The sequence below is a fragment of the Mus caroli genome, chromosome 9 (assembly GCF_900094665.2).
Source record: "Mus caroli chromosome 9, CAROLI_EIJ_v1.1, whole genome shotgun sequence".
In the NCBI taxonomy this organism is placed as follows: domain Eukaryota; kingdom Metazoa; phylum Chordata; class Mammalia; order Rodentia; family Muridae; genus Mus; species Mus caroli.
Genome location: NC_034578.1, coordinates 103899771 through 103925638, shown reverse-complemented (window position 1 = coordinate 103925638; position 25868 = coordinate 103899771). Strand labels below are relative to the sequence as shown.

The 25868-nt window shown below is 52.5% G+C and overlaps 6 protein-coding genes and 1 long non-coding RNA gene across 15 annotated transcripts in view; 3 read left to right on the top strand and 4 right to left on the bottom strand.

The window, feature by feature from the left end:
• P4htm (prolyl 4-hydroxylase, transmembrane) overlaps window positions 1-2360 on the top strand; it is a 19239-nt gene extending 16879 nt beyond the window's left edge. The window contains exons 6-9 of the mRNA XM_021172880.2: window positions 337-522; window positions 1112-1202; window positions 1381-1504; window positions 1914-2360. Of these exons, the coding sequence (XP_021028539.2) occupies window positions 337-522; window positions 1112-1202; window positions 1381-1504; window positions 1914-2134 (622 nt within the window). The 3' untranslated portion in view covers window positions 2135-2360. The remainder of the gene's footprint in view (window positions 1-336; window positions 523-1111; window positions 1203-1380; window positions 1505-1913) is intronic.
• Window positions 2361-2506: 146 nt separating this feature from the next.
• Wdr6 (WD repeat domain 6) lies at window positions 2507-8943 on the top strand. Its single transcript, XM_021171307.2, has 6 exons — window positions 2507-2728; window positions 4668-7149; window positions 7254-7349; window positions 7444-7560; window positions 7647-7765; window positions 7841-8943. The coding sequence occupies exons 1-6, from the start codon at window positions 2629-2631 to the stop codon at window positions 8302-8304; spliced, it is 3378 nt and encodes a 1125-aa protein (XP_021026966.1). The 5' UTR covers window positions 2507-2628; the 3' UTR covers window positions 8305-8943.
• On the bottom strand, window positions 8480-11472 carry Dalrd3 (DALR anticodon binding domain containing 3). Of its 2 annotated transcripts, XM_021171308.2 has the most exons (12): window positions 11192-11466; window positions 10822-11117; window positions 10453-10703; window positions 10296-10375; window positions 10094-10222; window positions 9747-9820; window positions 9592-9653; window positions 9404-9486; window positions 9143-9319; window positions 8957-9067; window positions 8793-8861; window positions 8480-8703 (listed from the first exon to the last, which is right to left on the bottom strand). In XM_021171308.2, exons 1-12 carry the CDS (start codon window positions 11354-11356, stop codon window positions 8584-8586), a joined length of 1617 nt encoding a protein of 538 aa, XP_021026967.1. In that variant the 5' UTR covers window positions 11357-11466; the 3' UTR covers window positions 8480-8583. The 2 variants fall into 2 exon arrangements, with proteins under 2 accessions (XP_021026967.1, XP_029337222.1); XM_029481362.1 differs by having other exon boundaries at window positions 8481-8861; window positions 11192-11472.
• Window positions 11473-12095: 623 nt separating this feature from the next.
• LOC110301088 lies at window positions 12096-13793 on the bottom strand. The gene is made up of 2 exons (XR_002378677.2): window positions 13091-13793; window positions 12096-12787 (listed from the first exon to the last, which is right to left on the bottom strand). It is a non-coding gene; the product is annotated as an uncharacterized LOC110301088 (long non-coding RNA).
• Window positions 13794-13871: 78 nt separating this feature from the next.
• Ndufaf3 (NADH:ubiquinone oxidoreductase complex assembly factor 3) lies at window positions 13872-15703 on the top strand. Its single transcript, XM_021171313.2, has 6 exons — window positions 13872-14016; window positions 14151-14420; window positions 14520-14715; window positions 14866-14932; window positions 15015-15115; window positions 15199-15703. Exons 2-6 carry the CDS (start codon window positions 14344-14346, stop codon window positions 15313-15315), a joined length of 558 nt encoding a protein of 185 aa, XP_021026972.1. The 5' UTR covers window positions 13872-14016; window positions 14151-14343; the 3' UTR covers window positions 15316-15703.
• Window positions 15704-15716: 13 nt separating this feature from the next.
• Window positions 15717-20797, bottom strand: Impdh2 (inosine monophosphate dehydrogenase 2). Of its 2 annotated transcripts, XM_029481363.1 has the most exons (15): window positions 20623-20797; window positions 20169-20217; window positions 19563-19664; window positions 19404-19478; window positions 18886-19092; window positions 18394-18481; window positions 17949-18148; window positions 17764-17854; window positions 17577-17672; window positions 17302-17373; window positions 16514-16657; window positions 16281-16425; window positions 16046-16189; window positions 15881-15964; window positions 15717-15793 (listed from the first exon to the last, which is right to left on the bottom strand). In XM_029481363.1, the coding sequence occupies exons 1-15, from the start codon at window positions 20718-20720 to the stop codon at window positions 15772-15774; spliced, it is 1617 nt and encodes a 538-aa protein (XP_029337223.1). In that variant the 5' UTR covers window positions 20721-20797; the 3' UTR covers window positions 15717-15771. The 2 variants fall into 2 exon arrangements, with proteins under 2 accessions (XP_029337223.1, XP_021026971.1); XM_021171312.2 differs by lacking the exon at window positions 17302-17373 and having other exon boundaries at window positions 20623-20795.
• Window positions 20798-21072: 275 nt separating this feature from the next.
• Qrich1 (glutamine rich 1) overlaps window positions 21073-25868 on the bottom strand; it is a 43536-nt gene continuing 38740 nt past the window's right edge. For all 7 annotated transcript variants that reach the window (XM_029481291.1, XM_021172616.2, XM_021172613.2 and 4 more), the window contains 4 exons: window positions 24928-25036; window positions 24441-24592; window positions 23957-24047; window positions 21073-21995 (listed from right to left, as the gene is read on the bottom strand). In XM_029481291.1, coding sequence (XP_029337151.1) covers window positions 21803-21995; window positions 23957-24047; window positions 24441-24592; window positions 24928-25036 — 545 coding nt within the window. In that variant the 3' untranslated portion in view covers window positions 21073-21802. The remainder of the gene's footprint in view (window positions 21996-23956; window positions 24048-24440; window positions 24593-24927; window positions 25037-25868) is intronic.

Sequence of the window (25868 nt, the reverse complement as noted above, 5' to 3'; positions counted from 1 at the left end):
GTGTGTGTGTGTGTGTGTGTAAGGTCTCATGTATCCCAGACTCACCTCAAAGTTGCCACCTGCTTCTGCCTCCGAGTCCCAAGTCCTGGGGTTACAGGCACACACCACATCAGTTTCTGGTGTGCTAGGATCAAACCTAAGACCTTGTACATGTTAGGCAAGCCCACAACGATGAAATCATTACATGACAGCCTTCCTGCTCTTAGAAATCAAGTCCAGCATGGCTCGTGGGACTTCCAGGGGAGGTGGGCAGGGGTAAAGCTTGTGGCTGGCCCAGGATGCACCTTGGTCAGCTCCTTCAGGTGGGCATCCTGCTGAATACCTGCTGCCTACCAGGGTCCTGCGCCTCACTCGCCTTTCCCCGGAGATTGTGGAGTTCAGTGAGCCACTACAGGTTGTACGATATGGTGAGGGAGGTCACTACCATGCCCATGTGGACAGCGGACCCGTGTACCCAGAGACCATCTGCTCCCATACCAAGCTGGTAGCCAATGAATCTGTACCGTTTGAGACCTCCTGTCGGCAAGTACCTCCCATGGGGGTGGGGTGGGGAGGTGGGGCTTCAGTTCCCAGCCCGGGTGCCTTGAGGACATGTATTACCTGCTATTGGACCAAGGACACACTGGGCCATTTGGTCAGCCATACCCCTACCTTTCCCCCAAGTCTCCTCTTCACTCTTTATGGAGTAACTAGAAAGTGGTAGCCCCTGGCCACTGTATCTATTTCAAATGAAAACAGATCTAGATATCCACGGATACTGGAAATTGGCCCTGTAAGCACTGGTCTTGACGCCATTGTTGGAGGTCCCTGCCTCAGTTTATACAGTTGTGCCCTCCTGCCTGCTCAGTCCTCCCAGTTGCAAGGAGACTTTACATGATATTCCTGCTACTATCAGCTTACTTTCCCCAGCCAGATCTTTGGTTTAAGGTCACAAACTTACCTAAGTGCACCTGTGATCTTGGCCACACAAGGAGAGTGACTCTGTGGGGAAGAGGGCTGGAGAGATGTCTTAGCTATCCTAGCCTGACCCTGTGGGCCCTGGGTATCCTGCCCACAAGTGGGAATGTCCACAGTTGGGGATCTACACAGCAGCCTCCCCCCTGCCTTACAGCTACATGACAGTGCTGTTTTATTTGAACAATGTCACCGGTGGGGGTGAGACCGTCTTCCCTGTGGCAGACAACAGGACCTATGATGAAATGGTAAGGGCCAGTGAGCTGTTCTATTACTCTTGGGCTGGTAGGACCTTGGGCAAGTGTGTACACACCCTTCCAGACCTGGGACGAGGGCACATCTGCCTGTTTTCCCTCCAGCCAACCTTGGCTGCCTGGTCCTGCAATGGCAGGCAGTCCATAAACAGCCTCACCTTGTTGCCTACAGAGTCTGATTCAGGATAATGTCGATCTCCGAGACACTCGAAGGCACTGTGACAAGGGCAACCTTCGTGTCAAGCCCCAGCAAGGAACTGCAGTCTTTTGGTACAACTACCTTCCTGATGGGCAAGGTGAGGGCTTTACTCATGGCCAGGTCTTCGGCTTCTCTGAGGGAACTCATCTCTCCCTCCTGCTCTCTTGGAGGACTGTTTCTGTTTCTGTGTTCCATAACCAGTGATTGCAAAGCACAGTAGCACTAGTACAGTATCTTGGGTTATCTCCGCCCACCGCCCTTGCGCACCAGCCTTCCTGCTGTCTGGGGTAGGGAAACTTCTCTCCACAACCCAGGCTGGGAAGAGCTATGGCCAGGCTCAGAATCAAGGAAGCTTGGTTTTAAGGGCCAGTATGTTGACCATGCCTTAGTGGGTGAGACGCCAAGTCCTTCCATGGGGATTAGATGTGTGCACAGCTCAGGCTGAGCCAATCTAGAGTTTTCCCCTCCCTAACTTGTCCTTTGTTCATGTCACCTCCTTACCCCAGGCTGGGTGGGTGAAGTGGACGACTACTCGTTGCATGGGGGCTGCCTGGTCACCCGCGGCACCAAATGGATCGCTAACAACTGGATCAATGTGGACCCTAGCCGGGCACGGCAAGCCTTGTTCCAGCAGGAGATGGCTCGACTGGCTCGGGAAGGTGGCACGGACTCACAGCCCGAGTGGGCCTTGGACCGGGCCTACAGTGATGCCCGTGTGGAGCTCTGACGCAAGGCCCTGAAGCGAGTCACCCGCTGCCCAATGTCAAAGACCCTGCAGGTCCTCTGTCCTACTGCAGACTGAAGTTCTGGCCGACCTCTTGCCCTAGTCCTCCCTGCCTGCAGCCGCGATCAAAGGCGCAGTTCCTACATTCTCGTTATTTATTGGTGTACAGCCTCCATGCTGCTCCGTTAAATAAAACTACAGGGCTTCCAGCCAGGGGCCGGCGAGCTAAGCGCCCGCTTGGGGGAGGGGAGGCCCACCGCCCCTCCCGGCTAGTCTCACGCGTGTGTGTGTGGGGGGGGTGACTCTGATCCGGCCAATCAGGAGCGAGATCGCGTGGGGGCAGGGTCGTCATTGGACGTCCGAAGCCCAGGGCCAGGGCTTTGCTACCTGTAGCTAAGGGCTCCAGAGCTCTGCAGCGCGGCTCTCCAGACGGCTGGTTCTCGCGAGAACGCAGCTCGCTTCTTGTCCGTGGCAGCCACAGCAGCTCCAGGAACGTCATGGACGCTTTCGGGGACTATGTCTGGCCGCGGGCGACCTCCGAGCTCATACTCCTCCCGGTTACGGGTCTGGAGTGCGTTGGGGACAGGCTGCTGGCGGGTGAGGCTTGGTTGGCTCTAGTCGTGCTAGCGGGCGAAGAACTAGCCTCTCCCCGGGTGGTCGCATCGGACAAAGGGATGCCCTGGGGAGGAGGATGGGCAGCGGGCTGGGGACTGGTGAGGGGTGGGAGTGGGGGAATAAGGCAGGTTCGGAGGTGGCGGGAAAGCCAGGCCGGCGGGAGGAGGGCGGGGCTCGAGAGACAGTGGCAGCTCTTCATAAATTGCAGCCAGCTTGGAAAGGGTGGACAGAGACGCGTGAAGGTGTGGGGGACGCAGTCGTTCCTTGTTGGGGGAGGGACGTTGCACCCTCAGGTGAACGCAAATGATCAAAACCCCTGGAGAGGAAGAAAAAAAAAAAAAGGGCAGCCTCAGGGGGTGTGGCGGGAGTGTGGCTTCTGGAGAGGGTTGAAGCTCCGCCCCCAAAGATGAGGGGGCCAAAAAATTGCTTTCTGTGTAGAGCAGTATCCAGAGAGGCTGGGGCTTAGGTTCCTCTGGAGATGGTTGGGGTTCTGAGCCAACTAGGTTAGTAATCACACGTCTCAGTGTCTGGTGGTAAAGGTCTGAGATGGCTCTGAGGTGCTGAGTGTCCTGGAAGTAGTAGGGCCTGATGCGAAGCCATCCTTTGGTGATGGTGGTGTTGGGTTTTACAAGGACCCTTGGCACTAACAATTAGGCCTTGGGTCAGCCATTATTAGCCTCAGCAGGGCTGCGTGTTTGTCTCGTGGTGAGGGTATACTCTAGAGTTGTGTGTGTGTGTGTGTGTGTGTGTGTGTGTGTGCAAGTGCAAATATTGGGTTGCTCCAGTGAGCTACTCTCTGGAAGTGGGACCGGCAAACTTCAGGAAATGAAATCTGTAGAATTTTGAAGAAAGGGACATTAAGAGAGGAGTAACGTTGAGCTCTCTGGGTTTTGGTTGGGGGAGGGGAAGGGCTGGGGATGGGCAGAGGACTGGTAATCAGGAACCCTGACAAGTCCGAGGAGGAGGAGATCATGGGAAACAAAAGGCTGCAAGATGACCAAAAGGGAGCTGAGAGTCCCATTCTAGAAAACGTCTGTGGGTTCTATACACATGTATGGGGGTGTAAGAGATTCCCCAGGAAGTATGTGGATTTGTATAGAGGGAGGCCCTGGACAAGCCCCTCTTGAGCACAAGTTAGGAATGTGCCTAACTCAGAAGACACTAGCTTTGAGTCTGCTGTGTTAAATGCTGTCCAGGTTCTTAATACCTGCACCTCCTCTCTCCTTCCAAGCCTTGTTGCTTTTAAGTCTCAGTCGCATACAAAGGATGATCTCACAGCTGTCCAGGGGTGGGGCCAGAATACAAGCCTCACCCCTGCCTGCAAAGTGTGGGCAGCTTCAGCACGAGTGTGTACACATACACACACACACACACACACACAACCACACACCTACCCACCCCATCGCCTCTGTGGAGGCTCAGGGATTAGACTGATGAGGGGTGCTGATGACAGGCTAAAGGGTGCAAAGGTCGATACAGCCTTTTCCCTAAGGGAGGGAGAATCTGGAAGATCCACGCAGAGGCAGGTGAAGCTGAGAGTCTGGGCTATTGCAGAGCAAGGGCTTCCCATCTGAAGTGTAAGGATGGTGTGCACCAGAGGAAATCTGTCATTAAGGGTGATGGATAGCCAGGCATGACAGCATACTGCCACAGTCCCAGCAGATTCAAGGTTGAGGCAAGAGGATCTTGAATTCAAGGCCAACCTGGGCTCTCTGAGAGAACCTTACCACAAAAACGAGTGACTGAGAGGAGTGTGCATTTGCAGTCGAGGTCCAGCTGAAGCGGAGGCACGGGTTTGGTAGGATGCTGTGTCCTGGTATATTCTGAATCTATATGCTAAGGAGTGGCCTGCTCCACTCATGCGTCCTAGGGTCGGGTGTGTGCGTGCGTGGTGCTGATGTAGCTCTTTACCTCTGTCTAGGCGAGGGGCCTGATTTACTGGTGTACAACTTGGACCTTGGTGGGCATCTCCGAATGGTGAAGAGAGTCCAGAACCTGCTTGGTCACTTTCTCATCCATGGGTTCCGAGTGCGACCAGAGCCCAAAGGAGACCTGGACTCTGAGGCCATGATAGCTGTGTTTGGGAGCAAGGGACTCAAAGTTGTGAAAGTTAGCTGGGGTCAAAGCCATCTTCGGGAGCTCTGGCGCTCTGGCCTGTGGAACATGTCCGACTGGATCTGGGATGTCCGCTGGATCGAGGGTAACGTAGCCGTGGCCTTGGGCCACAACTCAGTGGTACTGTATGACCCAGTGATAGGGTGCATGCTGCAGGACGTCCCCTGCACAGACAGGTGCACCCTGTCCTCAGCCTGCCTGGTTGGTGACACCTGGAAGGAACTGACCATCGTGGCTGGCGCGGTTTCCAATGAGCTCCTGATCTGGTACCCAGCCACTGCTTTAACAGACAACAAACCTGTGGCCCCTGACCGGCGGGTTAGTGGCCATGTGGGTGTCATCTTTAGCATGTCATACCTGGAAAGCAAGGGCCTGCTGGCAACTGCTTCAGAAGACCGAAGTGTTCGTCTTTGGAAGGTGGGGGACCTCCGGGTGCCTGGGGGTCGGGTTCAGAATATTGGCCACTGCTTTGGGCACAGTGCCCGCGTGTGGCAAGTGAAGCTCTTGGAGAACTATCTTATCAGTGCAGGAGAAGACTGTGTCTGCTTGGTGTGGAGCCACGAAGGCGAGATACTTCAAGCCTTTCGGGGCCACCGGGGCCGAGGGATCCGGGCCATAGCCACTCACGAGAGGCAGGCCTGGGTGGTCACTGGGGGAGATGACTCAGGCATTCGACTCTGGCACCTGGCAGGCCGAGGGTACCCAGGCTTGGGCGTCTCATCCCTGTCCTTCAAATCTCCTAGCCGGCCAGGTGCCCTCAAGGCTGTGACTCTGGCTGGTTCCTGGCGAGTCCTGGCAGTGACTGATGTGGGGGCCCTGTACCTCTACGACCTTGAGGTCAAGTGCTGGGAGCAGCTGTTGGAGGACAATCGCTTTCGGTCTTACTGCCTGCTAGAGGCAGCTCCTGGGCCCGAGGGCTTTGGACTCTGTGCCTTGGCCAACGGGGAGGGTCTTGTTAAGGTGGTTCCCATCAACACCCCCACTGCTGCCGTCGAGCAGAAACTGTTCCAGGGGAAGGTGCACAGCCTGAGCTGGGCCCTTCGTGGTTACGAGGAGCTGCTTTTGTTAGCATCGGGCCCTGGTGGGGTGATTGCCTGCTTGGAGATCTCAGCTGCACCCACTGGCAAGGCTATCTTTGTCAAGGAACGTTGCCGGTACCTCCTTCCCCCAAGCAAGCAAAGATGGCACACATGTAGTGCTTTCCTGCCCCCGGGTGACTTCCTCGTCTGTGGGGACCGCCGTGGCTCTGTGATGCTATTCCCTGTCAGACCATGTCTATTCAAAAAGCCTGGGGCCGGAGGCAAGGCTATTACTGCAGCTGAGGCACCTGGAGCTGGTAGTGGGAGCGGTGGGTCTGAGAGTGTCCCAACAGGAATAGGCCCCGTCTCTACACTCCATTCTCTGCATGGGAAACAGGGTGTGACCTCAGTTACCTGCCATGGTGGCTACGTATACAGCACAGGGCGGGATAGCTCCTACTTCCAGCTCTTTGTACATGGTGGCCACCTCCAGCCAGTCCTAAGGCAGAAAGCCTGTCGAGGCATGAACTGGGTAGCTGGGCTTCGGATGGTGCCTGATGGAAGTATGGTCATCTTGGGTTTCCATGCCAACGAGTTTGTAGTGTGGAGCCCCCGGTCCCATGAGAAGCTGCATATCGTCAACTGTGGGGGAGGGCACCGCTCCTGGGCCTTTTCTGATACTGAGGCAGCCATGGCCTTTACCTACCTGAAGGATGGCGAGGTCATGCTTTATCGGGCTCTAGGTGGCTGCATTCGGCCTAATGTGATTCTCCGGGAGGGTCTGCATGGCCGAGAAATCACATGTGTAAAGCGTGTGGGCACAGTGACCCTGGGCCCTGAATTTGAGGTACCCAACTTGGAGCATCCTGACTCCCTGGAGTCTAGCAGTGAGGGGCCTGGTCTGATCGACATCGTGATAACAGGCAGCGAGGATACTACTGTCTGTGTCCTAGCACTTCCCACCACCACAGGCTCAGCCCACGCCCTCACTTCTGTCTGTAACCATATCTCCTCTGTGCGAGCCCTGGCAGTGTGGGCTGTTGGCACCCCAGGTGGCCCACAGGATACTCGACCAGGGCTCACTGCTCAGGTAGTGTCTGCAGGGGGCCGTGCCGAGATGCACTGCTTCAGCATCATGGTCACTCCGGACGCTAGCACCCCCAGCCGCCTTGCCTGTCATGTCATGCACCTTTCATCCCACCGGCTGGATGAGTACTGGGACCGGCAGCGGAACAAGCACAAGATGATCAAAGTGGACCCTGAGACCAGGTACGGTGGCCTCCCTGTCATGGGCGGGGTGTGAGAGGGTTATAGGGAAGGGAGTCCCGACTCCTGACTGCAGGCCCCACCTGACCTGTGTGTACCCCCTGCAGGTACATGTCTCTCGCTATTTGTGAGCTTGACTCCGACAGGCCTGGCCTCGGCCCTGGCCCCCTTGTGGCTGCAGCCTGTAGTGATGGAGCAGTGAGGTGAGCGCTTAGGGCAGAGGAGGGGGAGGAGAGGGGGAGGGTGTGAGCTCTCCAGGACGGTTCCCAGACCACCACCCCTCCTCCTCGCCTCCAGGCTCTTTCTCCTGCAGGACTCTGGGCGAATTCTGCATCTCCTAGCTGAGTCTTTCCACCACAAGCGGTGTGTCCTCAAAGTCCATTCCTTCACACACGAGGCACCTAACCAGCGTCGGTGAGAGGCAGCCCTCTGTGGGTTGGGTAAGGGCTCCTGTTTTCCCATCCCTTTTACTGATCTGGCTGCCCTCTCTTGGCTTCCAGGAGGCTGATCCTGTGCAGCGCAGCTACAGATGGCAGCCTAGCCTTCTGGGATCTCACCACGGCAATGGACAAAGGCTCTACTACCCTGGAGCTTCCGGCACACCCTGGGCTTCCCTACCGTGAGTACCATGACACCCCTCATTACCTCTCACATAAGATGAAAGCAGGAGCTAACAGCCACTCTCTTCCTCCAGAGATGGGCACCCCCTCCATGACCGTGCAAGCCCATAGCTGTGGCGTCAATAGCCTGCACACTTTGCCTACACCTGAGGGCCACCACCTCGTGGCCAGTGGCAGTGAGGATGGGTCCCTGCATGTCTTCACACTTGCTGTGAAGATGCCAGAGCCGGAAGAGGCTGATGGGGAGGCTGAGCTGGTGCCCCAGTTATGTGTCCTAGAGGAATATTCTGTCCCCTGTGCACATGCTGCCCATGTGACAGGCGTCAAGATCCTAAGTCCCAAGCTTATGGTCTCAGCCTCCATAGACCAGCGGCTGACCTTCTGGCGTCTGGGACAGGGTGAGCCCACCTTCATGAATAGCACTGTGTACCATGTGCCAGATGTGGCCGACATGGACTGCTGGCCTGTGAGCCCTGAGTTTGGCCACCGCTGTGCTCTGGCAGGTCAGGGACTTGAGGTTTACAACTGGTATGACTGAGTTATCCCAGTGCGTGGAGAACTGAGCACAGGGCCTGACTGCAGACAGAAGAGCAGGGATCAGCTGTCTGTGTCACGCTCAGTGTGCTCTGGGGAGGCGAGGCAGTACCATAGTTCTCCCAGGTATTCCAGTAGGGTGTTGCAAAGGTGGACCAAGAACACACCTCACTCTCACAATAGGATGAAACTGTATTTATTCTGACTTTAAGTGCCCAACATCTGTGAGGTCTTGTTTCTTTCCCAGTTGATGCTTTTATAAACATTCCCAGTTATTGGGCTCTTAGATGTGGTTCAGCGGAGGGAGGCCCAGCATAGCCAAGCCTGTGTGGAACACCTCACGCACTGCCCTCAAAAGCTGTAGGCGAGCAAACATCTGACCAAAGAGGTGTGGCCGAGGTTCCTGAAAGAAAAGCAGTCAGGCGCATCCTCGTTTCCCGTGTGCTCAGCCTTGCCCACATTTCCCACAGACCCCCCTTGCTGTATGCTCACCCCTAGAATATGTACTCGGTTATAGTAGGAGCTGAAATCCATGCTGAGCTGCACCAGGAACTTGCACACCTAGAGACAGACATTGAGTCGTTGAGCTGTTGTCTTTTTTCTTGTGTTACAACCCAGAATAAAGAATAATGTGTGTAGTGTCTTCTGTGCCTTACCATCTCCGTGCGGACAGGGATGTGGAGGCCTGGGGTGCCAGCCAGACTCACAGTCTGGCTCAGCAGGTCCAGAAAGGGAAGGACACTGTTGAAAAGCAGCAGCCACTCACCCTGTGGGAGACAAGCGTGCTAGGAAGACAAGTCCAAGCCTTCTGCTTGTGGACGTTTATCAGGACCAACACTCACCTCATCGTGGAGTAGGGAGAAGTCCAGACTGCTCACAAGTGGAAAAGTGGGGTACAGACCTTGTTCCAGTCCATGTTTGTAGCCCTCAAAGAGTGTGGCAAGGCGGGCACAGTTATACATGACAAAAGTCCCACTCTTTGTGCCCTTTGTTGAGATGGTGCTGTGGGCCAGGAGGAGCTGGGAAATGAGAACATAGCTGCAGAGGGCATTGGCTCTGTACCTGCATCCTCCGTCCTGGTGTTGGGAGGCACCCATGCTTACCTGGCTCTGTGGAGCTGTGCTTAGCATCTCAAATTTGATGGTAGCCACGGAGAGGATATCGAAGGTCTCAGTCCAGGTGGGGTCTGGGGTGAGAGAGGCTGGTCAGTGTCTGAAGATAAAGCACACAGGCTAGAGGTGTGCGTGACCTGCTTCCACCTCAGCGCACAGGCAGGATCTCCCAGGTGTACCTTGTGCCAGGTCTCCTCCGTGCTTCAGAGCTGAGGCCTCGCGCACCTGAGCATGTCTGAGCCTAGAAAAGTGAGCCAGTAAGCAAGGTCCCAGTGAAAGCTGTTGCTACCTCTCCACTGTTGGTGGCTATGGATGGCATCCCTTTCATACTCACCTGTAGTACTCAGGGGCGGTCATCTGGGTGCCGGGTACACCAGCTATTTTCACTGGACCACACACCAGGTGCTTCTGTGAAAGACTGGAAGGGCTCAGCCCAGTTGGCACTGCCCTCCCGCCTCCAGGGAACTACATCAGTTGCTTTTCTACCTTGGTTTTCCCCAATCTGTAACCACCAGCCTTCCTTCATACCTCCTCAAGACACCATCATACTTTTTCTTAAGACTACATAGTCACAGGACATTTGCACTTGCGGCACGGGCGCCTAAGGTCACATCAGTCTCTAAACCCCATGGTCTTCCAGGCCTGAGGTTGGACGTGGTTTGGTTAACTTTGGTAACCAACCTGCTTGTGAGGAGCCTGGTCATCCAATTTCTGCCAGAGCAGATCCAGCTTTTGTTGCTGGAATGCCTCTTCACAGCTAACCACGTGTATAACCACACAGTCATCTACACCAGCATCTGGATGCCCAGCCTGAGGAAAGATGGGGCAGTTACTACAAAGATGCAAAAATCCAGTTTGGGCAGAGGTCAAGACAGCCACTCACCGGGCCTTGGTGGCCACCCTCTGGCCAGTGGCGCACAGCCTCCTGCAGCTCAGACAGCACAGAGAGCACATCTTCAGTCACTACAGAAAACAAGAGGTGTTGAAGTGCCTGGCAGTGCAGAGAGACAACCCCACCCATGTTCTGGCGTTTGTCCTACCCAAACAGTGGTCTATGCTGGGGTCATAGCCAGCAGCGCGGCTCTGTTCTACCAGTTCCTTCAGACACAGTCGGCCTAGGACGCCAGGGGGCAGTGTCGCTTCCTTAGAACCATCAAGGTTTGCAAGAACACAGGTTCTCAGTGTTTCAGTCGAGGTGCTCTTCGAGGCAGTGGGCCATTCCACCCGAAGTTTCTGGAGGAAAGTTGACATGTGAGGGTCCCGCACCGGGGGCACTGAGCACACACGTACCCTGCAAAGCAAGGGAGGCTGTCTCAGCCTGCGAACCAGGCTTAGATTATCATGACTCCCACCTTTTCTATCCCCAAATGTTCGGTCTTTTGCCGTTTTAGCTTCGAACACGCACTTACCCATGAGCACGCAGTACCCGTACTAGATGATCGGCTACGAGCACAGCACGCAGCTGGCTCAATCGGAGCGTCCCCGAATTACAGCGCAGTGCTGGGCAGTGTAGGACAACTCGCGGGCCTGGTGAGGCAGGTTTGGCGGGAGTAGCATAGGAGGCCAGGGCACCGAGTACATGTTCGAAGACAGCGGGCCGCTGTAGTTGGAGCGATAAACCCGCGGGTGTCGGCGCGCAGCGCAGTACAGGGGCCACCCCGGGACCCTGCAGGCAGGAGACCGCACGGAACACGCACTCTGGCACCTGCAGGCAGATGTGTGTAAGTGGACCGTAGCTCCGTGGATCCCGCTAGGCAAGCCCCACAGGCGCGCACCCACCTGGCCGTCCCTGAAGCGCGCCTGTAGGGCGCTTCGCGGTGCCAAGAAATCTCGGACACGAAGATGGCGGGCATGCGTTTCCTTAAACCACACTGGGCTACCAGGCCCTACAGCTGCATTAAGGGCCTCCAGCGTCTCGCCAACCCCAAGGCGCCCGGTCGCCATAGCGACCGGAAGACTAAATGGAACAGGAAGTAAGTTATCCGTAGAGCTTCCGGGAGGTCTGCCTGGCGGGGGCGGGGATCCGGCCGTGGACTCTCCTGAGTGGACCAGAGCGATCGAGCATGCCAAGTGAGCTTACAGTCTACCCACGCCTCCAGCACTCCCTCCCGATAGCCTTTCCTGTATTCATGAGCCCTAGCCCCCAAATTTGAGGGTCCATTTTTCCTCCTTTTTAAAAAAATCGTCACCCCGAATTATTACTTTGATAACGGATCTTTGTTATCAGGCAAGACACTTTGCCACCAAAGTTTCACATCTTTGTGTTTATGTCTTTTTTTTCTTTTTTGCCCCATTTAAACAGATTAAAGGTCAGACGCATGAGACGAAATGTCAAAGGAATAAGGCTGTACCATTAATGACACTTTGTTTTTCGAGACAGGGTTTCACTGTGTAGCCGTGGCTGTCCTGGAACTCTATGTAGACCAGAAAGGCCTTGAACTCAGAGATCCACTTGCCTCTGCCTCCTGAGTACTGGGATTAAAGGTGTGCGCCACCACTCGAGTCTTCCATTAAAGACCCTTTACTGCCTAGTTGGAAAAGTAACGAAACAAAGCAAAATTTGAGTTCTTTCTGATTATTGGCACGCCTTTCCTCGGCTGCGGTATGGGATGTCTTTATTCTCAGTAAAAGCCCAATCTTATAGAATTGCCCATCTTGATACCTGAGGAATTAGTCATCATAATTTCCAGGATTACCAGCCTTTAATGTTTTTCCTTTAAACTGGTGTTACCGGCACCTTTGGTTCTTTAGGCAACTGGCCAGTTTAAGACAAATGTGATGATGAGAAGACCCAAATAAGCAGAGCTCTCAGGTAGAGCAAGCTGCAGGCGAGCTTTTCTATGTCCAAACGCTTTCGATTCCAAGTAATGTGAAACTCCACTTCCCCCAGTAATGAGTGAATCCAACCGGTGAACTTTGCTCCGGAGAGGAGTGACATCTAGAGATAGGAAAAGTTCGGGAAGGCCCGGGCTATGAGGCCCTGTTTGGGAGGTGCCGAAAGAGCACTGGGCGGACACGACATTCCCGATGGCTTCTTGGGTGCCCACTCAACGGGAGTAATCGTGTCATTCCAAAGCACTTTCCATGCTGTGGTGTGGGTTCAGCTGCAAGCAGGGCTGGGACCCACCAGCAAGTTGGTGATTTTTGTTACTCTCCCTCCATGAAGACGGTTAGGGTGGTTTTTTTCCCCAGGAAGTGAAGATCTATCTTTAGCGAGCTGCGGGCTGGGCGGCCTTGTGGGACTCACCGCCATTGCGGCCCTACAGAGAGGACCCAGGACCTCCCTGGTCAGAGTTCTCCAGGGATTCCAGAGAGGGCCATCAGCCCGAGCTCTTTTCGTCGCCTCTGCCTGCCACCATCAGTCTGGGGGTGCACCTGAGAGATGGAGATCAGAATGGCCCACTAGTGTAGTGTTTCTGAGAATAGAGACCACATTATCTGGGCCAGGGCGCTGCTCAGGCAGGAGAGCAGGGAACGAAATCCAAGTGCAGCTGGAATGCTCTGGAGACAACAGCTGCTTTTGGGATTCCGTTGCCCGCTGTCCAGCCATTGGAGGAGGGCTCTTGCTCCCAGGTCACTCGCCCTGAGGCCAAACCGGAACCCGCCCATCCCTTCCCAGGGGGCTGACTAGGAAGGAGTAGGTGTTTTAAACCAGTCTAGTGAGAATGAGACGCTCACCTGGGCCCCAGAACAATAGAAGGTGGGGGCATCCCCCCGGACGAGGTCCTGATCCGGATTAGATCAGAAGGGCTGGATTAGCCCTGTGAGTCCCAAGCAGGAGCCACTTGTACCGGGCAGGCTTCGGAATTCGTCAAGAGGGAAGCGATCCCGTGAGACCCGAGAGGAAGTAAACCCATGTGTCCACTTCTGGGACACCCCAAAGCTTAGGACCTTTTGTCCGGTGACGCTGCCAGCTCATGAAGTGCCAGGGGACAAACTGGCCCACATAGCAGCGGCTGGACAGCCTCCCCCCAAGCCCATTGCAACCGGCCCTGCAAAGAACCCCACAGCCAAGCCCCATTTGTGTCAAGCATCCCACCCGTCTAGTCCAGCGGATAGAGAACGCGACAAAGTTCCTCTGAGGCCAGGACAGAACCGGTGCGCAGAGATGCCCATGCCGCGGGAAGCCAAGGACTCATGCGCCAGTAGGCCCTAGACTCAGCTCAAGACAGGGGGAGGGAGACTCTCGGTACGCGCACGCAGAGCGCGGGAGGGCGGGGTGGTGCTCCAGGCGCGGTCTACTTCACGTCTGGTCCGGTTTGGCCCAGTCAGTCCCACTCGAACAGCTACTCCAGCACTGCCACGGGGTGCCCTTCCGCTGGCTCTAGCTGTCCCCAGACTTGGAGCCATTTTAAGGAGAAACCATCTGGCCACACCCCCTCGCGCTGCCGGGAAGCCAATCCACGCTCGGCCACGCCTCTCCTGGAGCGCTGCGCCGTCGCCAACGGTCGCGCGGGTGACGGTTGGGGAAAGCAGCGATTTCGAGACTAGCTAGGGAAACCTTAGCCATCCGCCCCGCCCCCGAAGCCCGACTCTCCAAAGCCTGGGATTAAGGGCCTGGAGGCTGGCACCACACCCTGGCCAGGTGTTCATAACAGGACCAGGTGCGCAGCTGCCCCGCCCTGGTCCCTGGGAGCCCGAATAATGGCTGAGAATCCCAGGAACAGGCCGCGGCGGTGGCCTAAACAATACCCCGAGGGCGCCCGTACTAGCAGGTGTTTTTCCCCCTCTTCCTTAGGGACTGTCGCTGGAGGCCTGGGGCGGGGTGGGCGACAGGTGCTGACACACCCGCATGGGGAGACAGAGGCTCTGCATTGGCCCACTGCGCCGTTCAAGGTGCGCGGTGCCCTCCGGGACACAGGGGGCGCTGTGGCTGCTTTGAGACAGACAACTCTGTCCCTACGACCGGGTCATTAAGCGCCGTTGCAGCCATGGCCACTGCTCTAGGATTTCGCTGCCTTTTCCGAACGCGACCTGCGCCGCTCTGTCGGCACGTCGACCGGCTTTGGTGAGCATCCCCTGTCCAGCCTCTGACCACATGGCCTCGGACCTTTCAGTCCCGCATAGTCCGGCCTGGCCACGAGTTCCTGACTTTAGCCCTCCGCAGGAGGAACCCGCGTCGGGGACACCGGCTTTCTCCGGCGGACGACGAGTTATACCAGCGGACTCGCATCTCTCTGCTGCAAAGCGAGTTCCCTCAGGCCGTGTACATCGACAGCTACAGTAGCAGAGGTTTCACTATCTGCGGAAATCGCGTGTTTGGCCCTTGCGTGCTGCTCCCACAGACGGTGGTCCAGTGGAACGTGAGCCTTCCCCCTACATTGAAATTTAAACATAGCGCCAAAAGCCACTCCCTCCTAGCAAAATTTAGCTTTATTTTGTTGCCTATTAGTGTCGCTGTGAGTAAAGGCTGTATAGATCTGACGTGTTGAATGACCTCTGCTACCATACAGGTGGGATCTCATCAGGATATCACTGAAGAGAGCTTCTCCCTCTTCTGGATGCTGGAACCTAGGATAGGTATGGGATAGTGGGTAGCACTGGGTCCTAAGTGACCACCTCTATCAGACCCTCAATGTTTGGTTGTCTCCATCCTCCTTAGAGATTGTTGTGGTGGGCACTGGAAACAAGACTGAGCGGCTGCACCCTCAGGTACTACAGGCCATGAGGCAGCGGGGAATTGCTGTGGAGGTACAAGACACGGTAGGTCGTTGGACGTGACAAGTCTACCTAGTTGAAGCCTACTCAGCCCAGGCATGCTAACTCTCATGCTGTTCTCCTTGCAGCCCAATGCCTGTGCTACTTTCAACTTCCTGTGCCACGAAGGTCGAGTGACAGGAGCTGCCCTCATTCCCCCTCCTGGAGAGACTGCACTGGCTTCTTCGGGTCAAGCCTCAGAATGACACATCAGGAACCATCAAGGAGGGCACTGCATGCTCTCCCAACACTTTCCCCACACTTGTCATGCTCACCCAGGATAATGTATTCTCCTCTTACATATTAGTGTTGCTCAGTTTGGCTGCAGATGGGAAGGGGGGCGGGGACGACTAAGGGTTGTTTTCACCCATACAATGTAGGATTCCCTGGTCCCTTAAAGGCTAGGAGGCAGTGGTTCATATGCAGATTTGAGGAGGCCCCAATAGCTTTCCCAACTTCTTTAGAAGTAGAACTGTAGGTCCATGAAGTCCACAGGGCATGGCCCAAGGCTCTGTCACAAATGAGGAGACTATATGCTATGAACATGTGTGATGGTGGGGACCACAAAAATTGCAAGTGCCCATTGAACTCAAAGATCAGTTGTCACTTCTTTTTTCCCAAACTTTTATTGAAAAATTCAAGGCAATATACTGGATCTGTTTTCAGAAAAGCCGTTTCTCATACCTGTAGGGAGAAACCATCTTGAGCTTAGGAGGAAGGGGAATGTCTGAGGCTGGCACAAGCTTCCACCCAGGCATAGGGGCTACTTACGAATGGAGGCTGTGGACGCCACCTTCGACCTGAGCCGAGGACGTCCTCTTCTCAAATTTAAGCTCCCCCGAGTACATCATGGCTCTGTGGAGAAGCAGGTATTAGATGCAGATGTAGACAGTAGCTGGCCGCACACCACTCCTATCCCCAGCTACCCAAGCTTACCTGACTTGGGTTAAACTCTTGGCACCAATGTCCTGACAGGAATGCTGGATGCCAGCAATCAGGTAAGGAACGAACTTGTGGATAGACCCCTTGTCCTGCACTGCCCCTGAAACTCCTTGGGCCACTTTGATTTTGTCAGCTTCACTATTGGATGAGGTAGAGACATGAACAAGGTTGCCAAAGGGCTGAGACCAAATGGCAGGATTTGGTGGGCTGACTTGTCCACCTGTCTCACCTGAAGTATCGGTTCTGGCTGCTGAGATGCTTGTCCATGGCATCGAGAGAACCCATACCTCGGTACTTCTTCAGCCGGATCCCATCTGAGAAGAAGTACTCCCCAGGGGCCTCAGTGGTGGCAGCCAGGAGGGAGCCCATCATGACTGGAGACAGACAAGTGAAGTTAGAGGCATGATCTGAGAAGGGCAGGAAGGGGGACTCTAGCCAGGCCTTAAGGTTACTAGGCCTTACCTGTGGAAGCCCCAAGAGCCAAAGCTTTGGCAATATGACCCACATTTTGGATTCCTCCATCAGCAATAACAGGAACACCAAAGCGACGCGCATACTCTGAGACCTTGTACACTGCTGTGGCTTGGGGCCGCCCACAGGCCAACACTGTTGAGAGATGGAGGGACAGATGGGTGTGTAATACTAGGATAAGGGGATGCCAAGAGGCTACTCACAGGACCCAGTAGCTCTGAAAGACACCTATACCAAGTCCATAGCCGATGAAGAGATGTGTTTGGGATGGCTGCTACCTATCTGCCTGAAATAGTACAAACACCCGTGCTGCCTTCGCCTCTGCATGTGCTCGTGCATGTATGTGTAAGGGCCCAGGGCAGCCTCAGGCACATGCAGTTTATAGCAGCCGGGAAGCCCCGCCCAGCTGGTATCAGTGGGGCAAGAATCACCGTGCAGTTAGTATCTAGAGATGCCAAGTCAGGCCTTGCCTTCCTGCATAGTGAACAGCTCAGGCGGGATCAGGGCAGTGGTAATACAGAGAAGGAGTTGAAGTGGTTGTTGAGCCATGCCTACTGCAGAGTATGTGGACAGAGCAGGGCCGGCCTTAGGAAGGAGGCCCTGCTCTAGGAGCACTCTAGGAAGGAGCTGTGGTCTCAAGCAGCCCCCAAACCATGGTCTGTACATCTGTTTGCCCTGCCCACCCAACAGCACCACAAACCCTGGGAGCTACAGCTACATCAACCAAGCAGCCGGGCAGTGGGCAGCTGGGCCGGGCCAGTGGGCCGGGCCGGACTTACTATAGCAGCCCGAGACAGTAGAAGGGCATTTGGGGCTGTGGGACTTTATGTCTGGTGGGATCTTGGGAGCCGCTAAATAAAACAAACAGACCAGAGTTTAGAGAGGGCACAGAGCAGGAGCAAGGAGGCCAGGCTAGGCAGGGAGTGGCAGGTGAGGGATGACAAGAACTTGTCTTGCTTCCAGCCATGTCACCCATCCAAGAGGCCTGTTTGGCCCATGTTGGAGGAGTCTAGTGTAGTTCCCCTAAGAGCCAACAGCCCAAAAAGTGTTTTACCTTCCTGGGTGATGCAGATGGAACCACTTCCCATGCCGACTCGCAAAGCATCCACACCTGCATCTATGAGGTTCTTGGCTTGCGCAGCAGTGACTACTACAGTGAAACAGAGAGGCTCATGAGGGTCTGTCCCGTGGCAGGGAGCATGATTCCCCCCCCCCCCCCCCCCAGTACTGTCTTCCCTTACCATTGCCTCCAATGACCTGCAGACTGGGGTACTTCTCCTTGATGTATTTTATCATATTGATTTGGAAGATGGAGTTCCCCTGGGAAGAGTCCTAGAACAAACAGGAAGAAGGAAGTTCTAGCTACACCGTGATATGGCAAATCACCTCATTCATTAAGTCCCACCTTATTTATAATGCAGCTTACCAAAACCACTACATCCACACCGGCAAGGGCCAGTAAGTCCAGCCTATACTTGTCATCCTCATGAGTGCCAATGGCTGCCCCACACAGCAGTTGCTTTTTGGCATCTTTGGAAGCCAGGGGGTAATCACGATTCTTCTTTAGGTCTGTCCGGGCAATGATGGCTACCAGCTCATCATTTTCATTCACAATGGGCAACTTTCCTGAAGACAGAGCAGGAAACACGTCAGGGTTCTGAATATAATGAGCCCCTAGCTGGGCGGTGGTGGCACACGCCTTTAATCCCAGCACTTGGAAGGCAGAGGCAGGCGGATTTCTGAGTTTGAGACCAGCCTGGCCTACAAAGTGAGTTCCAGGACAGCCAGGGCTTCACAGAGAAACCCTGTCTCGAAAAACCAAAAAAATAAAATAATTTGAGCCCCTTCCCACCTTGTAGGCCAGGCCTCACCCTTTTTACTGCGCTGCAGAATCTCATTTGCCTCTTTCAGAGTGACGCCGGCAGGGGCTACCACCAGATCTTCCCTCTTAGTCATGATCTAGGATGAATCAAGAGGCAAAGACCAGTCAGACCAGGACCCTCCCTTACCCACAGGTCAAACTATACTATCAAAAGACCACCACGATCACATACATGGACCCGAGCCACCCCTCCTGAGAGGCAGCCAGTAGTTGTTATGGAGAACACAGCAGAAGGAGCAGCCTCTCTAGAGAGGACCACACAAGAGCATGGGGAAGAAAAGGAAGCACAAAGTTAGCAGACAGCAGAGGCACAGCAGGAAGAAGGGATGCAGGGATCGCATGAAGTAGTAAGAAACATAGCTGAGCATTTCTCTTGGACAGGAAATGAGACCACCAGCAGTGTCATGTAAGTAAAAAGAAACTGCATGCTTCCTCCAGTCTGGGCTTAGACCTCAGTTTCTCCTCAGCCACTGGCACCCACCTCTTCCAAGAACCGGTCATGCTCTTCCTCCTTGAGGAAATCAATGTCCCTTGAGGAGATGATGCCCACCAATCGACTCCCCATCCGGCCTGTATCTGTGATGGGGATACCACAGAAGCCATGCCTGGCTTTGGCCTCAAAGACATCGCGTACACGATCCTTGGGGCTAAGGACCACGGGGTCAGTGATGAATCCCTGTTCGTATTTCTGGAAGGCATGGTGAGAAGGTCACTGAATCTTTGAAATCACTGTCATCAAGCCCCTGTTCTAAAGGATGAGGTCCATGCCTAACTGTCCTGTATAGCAGAGCCAGGAAGCAAATCAAAGGCTCAAACAAGGACATAGGGGGTCTGGAAGCACCGTACGTGCTCTAACTTAAGAAATGGGGTCTTGGGTCTTCCTCCTCGGTAGCTGGAGCTCACAGCAGCAGAAAGGACGCTTAGCGAAACAAACCCTCCACTTCCACCCCACGCCTGTAATTCCCAGCAACTCTTGGCGGTGATGCTTGGCCTTCTAACCTTCACTTTCCGAACTTCATTGGCCTGGAATTCAGGTGTGCAGTTGTGGTGGATGAAACCAATACCTCCTGTAAGCTACAAGATGAACACACAAGTAAGTGATAAAACAGAAGCGCAATCTTTGGCTATAAGATGGCACCCGTGGCCCTCAAGCCTCACCGCCATCGCGATGGCCATTCCAGCCTCTGTGACAGTGTCCATGGGTGAGGAAACCAACGGGGTCTTTAGTGTAATCTTCTTAGTTAGAGCAGAGGTCAAGTCCTGAGGAGAAAAAGGACCAGCAAAGAAAAATACAGCTTATTCCTCAGGGTCCATCCCAGGAGCCCCGGGTGAGCTGCCATGTTCACCACAAAGCCTAGTTTGGTGCAGTAAGCTCACAATAACCAACAGCAGCATCTTACCCCTCCTAGATATTTACCAATCCAGTTCCCAGAGTGGGTACAGGGGCACATGCCTAGTAATAACAGTACCCACTCAGAAACAAGACTGTGCGTTGACACTAATAATTAGGGTCAACATAACCACTTCTGGAGCAGCCAAAGTAACGTAGGTAGGCTGTCTCAAAAACAAAAGCCAGGCAGTGGCATCGCACGCCTTTAATCCCAGCAATTGGGAGGCAGAGGCAGGCGGATTTCTGAGTTCGAGGCCAGCCTGGTCTACAGTGTGAGTTCCAGGACAGCCAGAGCTACACAGAGAAACCCTGTCTCAGAAAACAAAATCAAAAGAACCCCCCAAACCAAAAATCCAGTGCTTTACTATACTCACCACCTGATCTGCAGTGAAGTCGATATACCCAGGAAGAATGAGAAAATCACTGTAGGAGGGAAAGAAGCAGGATTCTCAGGCTTGTGACACCAAGAAACTTCAACTCCATATATCATCCCATAAAACTCTTGAGCAGGGAGTTGTACCGAGCAAGTGTGACACAGGGAAAATGTCACTGGGTGGATGCCACCGAGGTGTCATTAGTGCTACTGCACACTAACATATTCCACATATCCAGAGAACTGAGTCTCACGACTCAAGTCTTAAATACTATTGAAATCAACCTCTAAACCCCTGCCCCTGCTTCTTATGTCGAAGTTAGTCTTCGGCGATAGGGAATTCCCGGATCCTGTTCCCCATCTGCTCCCACCAGAGTTTCAATGAAGCCCTCCCTCATCCGGCCTTCCAGCGTGCGGCCCCTCGCCTCGCCCAGATGGGTGCCCTAGTCCCGCACTTGTAGGTGAGGCCGTCCCCGCAGTTGAAGAGCTGCTGTGCGGTGAGCCCGTCGTCCGGCACGTAAGAAGTGCCTCCGCTAATCAGGTAGTCCGCCATGATCAGGGAGGAACACGGACGCGTGCCTCGCAGGACCGCGCCGCAGAGGCCTCTGCCGTCCAGACCGCGCCAATATAAACTAGACGATTCCGTCACACGTTGCGTGCGTCGCTGACGCCAGGGCGTAGGGCGTGCGTACTAAGGGCCACGCCCCGTATAGAGGCGGGGCTGGCAATGCAGGGTAACGGCCTGCTTATGGAGCTCACAGGCCCAAGGCCAAAGGCCTGTTTCCTGTCCCACCCCTCTCCGCATCCCACCACAGCAGGATCCAAGCCAATTCAATTAAGTTTTGTTTCCACTCCCCCGCCCCCGGAGAGCTCCTCCCCCAAATAAAGACACGTTCTCCAGTAGCTTGTTGAAAAGACGTGCTTGTCATTCTTAATAAACAACTAGAATAAGAATACATAAGAGAAAGAGTGGTATCTTTATATGATACACAAGTGTATGTTACAAGAATTCCATCAGGCACAGGAGCCTCAGTTTTAAGGCCTCAATGTTAGGCCAAAAAAAAAAAAAAAAAAAAAAGAAAAGCGCATGGTAAAGTTTTTACTTTAACTTTTATGTCACTTGTCATAAAGAAGGGTGTAATAGAAATTGTCTGGATAAAAATCATAATTGAAGTTCCCCTCATTATTATTCCATCAAGATGTTAAGTTTATGTCTGAGCATTACAAAATAATAATAATTGTGGCTCTGAGTGGTCAGTAAAGTTTGCCGATCCCGAGTGAGAGGCTGATGAATCCGTCAGCAGCTCCATCTTCCCTGAGGAAGGGAAGGGCCTGTATTTCTCCATACAGTCCAAGTCCCTTTCCCCATGCCCCAGACAAAAGAAAAAAAGAGAAAAGAAAAAGCCAACCACTTCGTAGGACACCAGGTTCTCAGAAAACCCAGATCCCTATGAACCAGGGGGTCTGCCCATTTTATGAAGATGCAAAGAGGGCAACATCGTGTTTTACATTTTGAACAGAAGTAGCCTGAAAAGCATCATAACTACAAATTAAAAAAAAAAATGTGGAGGCCTCTCCTTTAGTGTGAAAGTCTGTCTGGTTTTTCCTGGATTTTTTTCCTGTAGCTGAGGCACCTCAGTGCATGGTGGTTGCATTGGCCACGGCAATGGCTTCTTGGATTTCTCGTATAACCAGGATCCGGGTCAGCATCTGTCCCATCTGTTCTCTGCTGATAGGCTGGACTGAGTACCAGATTGGGCTGTTGGGAGCTACAACTGGCTCAGGTGTCAGGTAAAAGGTGTCATTTCGGCCTTTCACACTCTGAGGGCTGAAGAAGAATTTCAGTAAGTAATAGCATAATTTTAACCCTTACTGTTTGAGCCTCCCAAACAATTTCAGGTTGAACTACTTAAATCTATCTATATCCCATTGGCAGCAGATCAGCATCTAGAAGACCTAGCTGCAGCTGTTTAACCACATTTTTTTTTGTTTTTTTTTTAAATTAGGTATTTTCCTCAATTACATTTCCAATGCTATCCAAAAAGTCCTCAATACACTCCCCCCCCCCCCAACCACATTGTTTTTAACTCAGCAGCAAAGGCCAATAACCATCTTCTCTGGGCTCAGCACCTCTTCAGTACTCAGCGTGCTCCAGCAGTCTTACAGCCATTCACTCATCCACTCAAAATTTAAGGAACATGTGTCAGCTCTATATTAGGTACAGATGTTAAATAAGTGGGCAGGGTTCCTGACATGTTATAAAAATATGTAAGAACTGATACTAGGTAAGAGCTACAGAGGAAATAGCTGAGGACAAAGGTAGGCAATCTAAATATGCTTTATTGGAGCTGCTAGTAATGTCCAGAAAAGGGAAAACTTAATGCTCTTGGATGTAAAGTATAGTTATGGGCTTTTCAAGAAGCAGACATGAACTAACAATGCAGTGCATTGGAAAATTGTTCATCACTTATAGAATAGTGAGGAAATCACCGAAGGTTTTATTCTAATGAAAGTACAAAGACCCAAAGCTACAAAAGCTGTTCTGACATTGATAGGAAGAGGATGTACCAACCTGCTATGACAAGAAAACAATCAGAAACCTAAAGGGACACCCCTATGCTGATGGCTCCAGCAATAAACTTTGAGCAAGTGACAATGTCCACCATGTGATTTTATTTGTTTGGTTTTTTTGAGACAGGGTTTCTCTGTGTAGTCGTGGCTGTCCTGGAACTCACTCTCTAGCCCAGGCTGGCCTCAGAAATCCGCCTGCCTCTGCCTCTGGGATTAAAGGCGTGTGCCACCACGCCCAGCTCACCATGTGATTTTAAAAGAAAAAAGCTGCTCTTGCTTCTCTTTTGCCCTCTTGTGCTATTCCCTTCCCCCCTCTCTCCACATGCTCATGGCTGGCCTCTACTTCTCTACTCTCTCCCTCTCTGACTTTTCTGCCACTACTACCCTCTTGACTCCCCTCTCCTTGCCCTAAATAAACTCTATTCTATACTATTAAAAAAGAAAGAAAGAAAGAAAGAAAGAAAAAAAAAGAAGGAAGGAAAAAAGCCTTTGTACCTTTATACCCCCTCTATGAAGTCATGTCAGAGCCTATGGTGATGCACACTTTTAATCTCAGTACTGTCAGACAGATCTCTTGTGTGAGGCCAGCCTGGTTACAGAATGATTTATAGGCCACCCAAAGCTACATAGAAGAAACAATGACTCAAAAGCAGTGGCTAGTGGAGTTCATGATCCCTTTTATCCTATAGTGTTGTGTATATAACAAAGTTTGGCTATGTGTGGTGGAACAGAACATTACTCTGAGCACTCAAAAGGCAGAGGGAGGTAGACTGGGTGAATTCAAACCTCATCTAAGTGAGTCTCAGGATAACCTAGGTTATACAGAGAGGTGTTTTGTGACTCCAAACAAAAGTCATTTCTTTGGCAGTACTAGGGACTTAATTCAGGGCACACACTTTAATCCTGAGCCAACACCCCTAACTTCTCTTTTGGTATCTGTGTACATCTTTATTATTTTTCTTGTTTTCAAGACAGGGTTTCTCTGTGAACTCTTGGCCATTCTTGAGACTCTGAGATCTGTTGGCGTCTGCCTCCAAAGTACTAAAATTAAAGGAGTGGCCAACCACCACCCAGAGTCATCTTTATTTTCTAAGTTTTATTTTATCATGAGGAGGCAGTTTGTAGTTCTATTCTGGAATCAGTTCAAGGTCACACTCCCATAAAAACAACACACACATGCGCGCAACACACACACATCAGTGTACAAAGCTTGCTCACCATTTAAAGAGGTAGAAATCGTAGAGCTTGATGGGACACCTTAGTGGATTCTCTGGATTCTCTGTTTGCTCTGCATACATGTCATCTGTAACTATTTGAAAAACAAACAAAAAGTAAGTTCAATTTCCAGATCCAACAGAAGGAGAAAACTGATTCAAGTTATGCTCTGACCACTTGTATGTTGGCACCTGTGCTAGGACAAGCATGCATGTGGGTTTCACACACACGACAGACTTGGCACGGTAACACAAACCTACGTCTTAACTTTAGGCATTCAGCCACCCAACAGAGAAATCCTGGGTTAAAGAAGAAAGGGATGAAGAGTCGACAGTGCTGGAGGGAACTGTTTAGAGCTTTTGGCCAAGAAAAAGGAAGCAGATAATTTCTGCCCAGACAACCTCAACTTGCACACACATTCCCACAGGACGAAGTCAGCGCAGGATAAGCACCTCTGGCTGTTATCCCTATTCCCAGTCCCCACTACCTTTCTGGCCAGTCTGATGTATTCCAAGGGCCTTCAGGTAGCGGATACTCGTGCTTTTATCCTTAGGATTCGAGGGGCTCTTCTTTGTCTGTCGGAGGACCTTGGAGAAAGCCAGCTTCATGTGCTGATCTACAGTCTTCAACAGGAAGTACCTGGACCACAAGTACAAGCAAGGCAAAGAGAGGGATGCAGGAGGATATGATAATTTACTTTCTGCCCATCAGTGACTGAAATGAACCATCCCCACTCCCAGGATCTAGGGAGGGCCATGTCCAAGCATACTGTCCAGAGAAAGAACCATATCAATACAGACTGAAGGGGGTGTGGCAAGGCTGTTTGCCCCTTACCACTGACCACACACAAACGCAGCCGACTGGAACTAAACTACTTCAAAAATTTCTCAAATGTATCAGAGGAATACAAAAGTCCTCCTGGTTTTCCCAGTCATCACTGGGTAGCTGTTAGTAGTAGCTCCTAGAGTACTTACTTGGTGTTAAAGAACATGAGGGTGGTCAGCAGTGTGGAAGGGGAATGTGCCCCAAGCTGCTTACATTCCCACAGCATCTCTTCAGTCACGTGGCTGGGCAGAACATAGCCTAGGTGGAACAGAACACCACTGTAACAACTGCATGACAGAGGCCACATAAACTAGGACCAGAAGGGGCAAGGACTACACAGGAACAGTCTTAATCTGGGCAAGTATCACTATAGTATACTTAAATAATCTAGAGCTAGTTAAAACACAGATCTGGGGCTTGAGAGATGGTTCATTGGTTAAGAGCACTGGCTCCTTTTCCAGAGGATCCTGGTTCAATTCCCAGCATTGACGTGGCAGCTCACACCTGTCTGTACCTCCAGTTCCAGGAAATGAGACACCCTCAACAAAAACATACATGCAAGCAAAACATCAATGCCCATAAAAAATACAAAGGAATTATGTAAACAAACAAACAAAAACCAAACAGGGTGTGTGTGCGTTTGGAGAGATGGATCAGTGGTTAGAGCAATCTGGAAATGGAGGGTGGATAGTGCAAAAGCATTCTACTCTTTGAGAGTTCAATTCCCAGCAACCACATGGTGGCTCACAACCATCAATCCTGGGATCTGATGCCCTCTTCTGACAAGAAGTATATATGCAGATGGAGTACTTACCTACATAAAATAAAACAACAAAAACACAGATCCCTGGGTTGCAATTAAATCTCTGTGGTAGACCCTGATAATGACAACTTGTTTCTAGTTAAGTTTCAAGGTGATAGAAAACTGTTGCTACCTAAAATTTTTCTTCCTACTCGCCCCAATCAAAGATGATTAGCTTAAGACTGTGCTTAAGAGCCGGGCGTGGTGGCGCACGCCTTTAATCCCAGCACTCGGGAGGCAGAGGCAGGTGGATTTCTGAGTTCGAGGCCAGCCTGGTCTACAAAGTGA

What these genes read in the sequence shown, in the direction of transcription:
- Impdh2 (XM_029481363.1), bottom strand. Translation starts at nt 20,720, where the DNA reads ATGGCGGACTACCTGATTAGCGGAGGCACTTCTTACGTGCCGGACGAC. An exon ending in ATGAAGTTCGGAAAGTGAAG is followed by an intron (nt 19,093 to 19,403) that starts GTTAGAAGGCCA and finishes CATGCCTTCCAG; the next exon opens with AAATACGAACAGGGATTCAT. An exon ending in AAGAGTTTAACCCAAGTCAG is followed by an intron (nt 15,965 to 16,045) that starts GTAAGCTTGGGT and finishes GCTTCTCCACAG; the next exon opens with AGCCATGATGTACTCGGGGG.
- Dalrd3 (XM_029481362.1), bottom strand. Translation starts at nt 11,356, where the DNA reads ATGGCGACCGGGCGCCTTGGGGTTGGCGAGACGCTGGAGGCCCTTAAT. An exon ending in ACCGCCCCTGAGTACTACAG is followed by an intron (nt 9,654 to 9,746) that starts GTGAGTATGAAA and finishes TCACTTTTCTAG; the next exon opens with GCTCAGACATGCTCAGGTGC. An exon ending in CGGAGGAGACCTGGCACAAG is followed by an intron (nt 9,487 to 9,591) that starts GTACACCTGGGA and finishes CTCTCACCCCAG; the next exon opens with ACCCCACCTGGACTGAGACC.
- Wdr6 (XM_021171307.2), top strand. Translation starts at nt 2,629, where the DNA reads ATGGACGCTTTCGGGGACTATGTCTGGCCGCGGGCGACCTCCGAGCTC. An exon ending in AAAGTGGACCCTGAGACCAG is followed by an intron (nt 7,150 to 7,253) that starts GTACGGTGGCCT and finishes TACCCCCTGCAG; the next exon opens with GTACATGTCTCTCGCTATTT. An exon ending in ACACCCTGGGCTTCCCTACC is followed by an intron (nt 7,766 to 7,840) that starts GTGAGTACCATG and finishes CTCTTCCTCCAG; the next exon opens with AGATGGGCACCCCCTCCATG.
- Ndufaf3 (XM_021171313.2), top strand. Translation starts at nt 14,344, where the DNA reads ATGGCCACTGCTCTAGGATTTCGCTGCCTTTTCCGAACGCGACCTGCG. An exon ending in GATGCTGGAACCTAGGATAG is followed by an intron (nt 14,933 to 15,014) that starts GTATGGGATAGT and finishes CATCCTCCTTAG; the next exon opens with AGATTGTTGTGGTGGGCACT. An exon ending in CTGTGGAGGTACAAGACACG is followed by an intron (nt 15,116 to 15,198) that starts GTAGGTCGTTGG and finishes TTCTCCTTGCAG; the next exon opens with CCCAATGCCTGTGCTACTTT.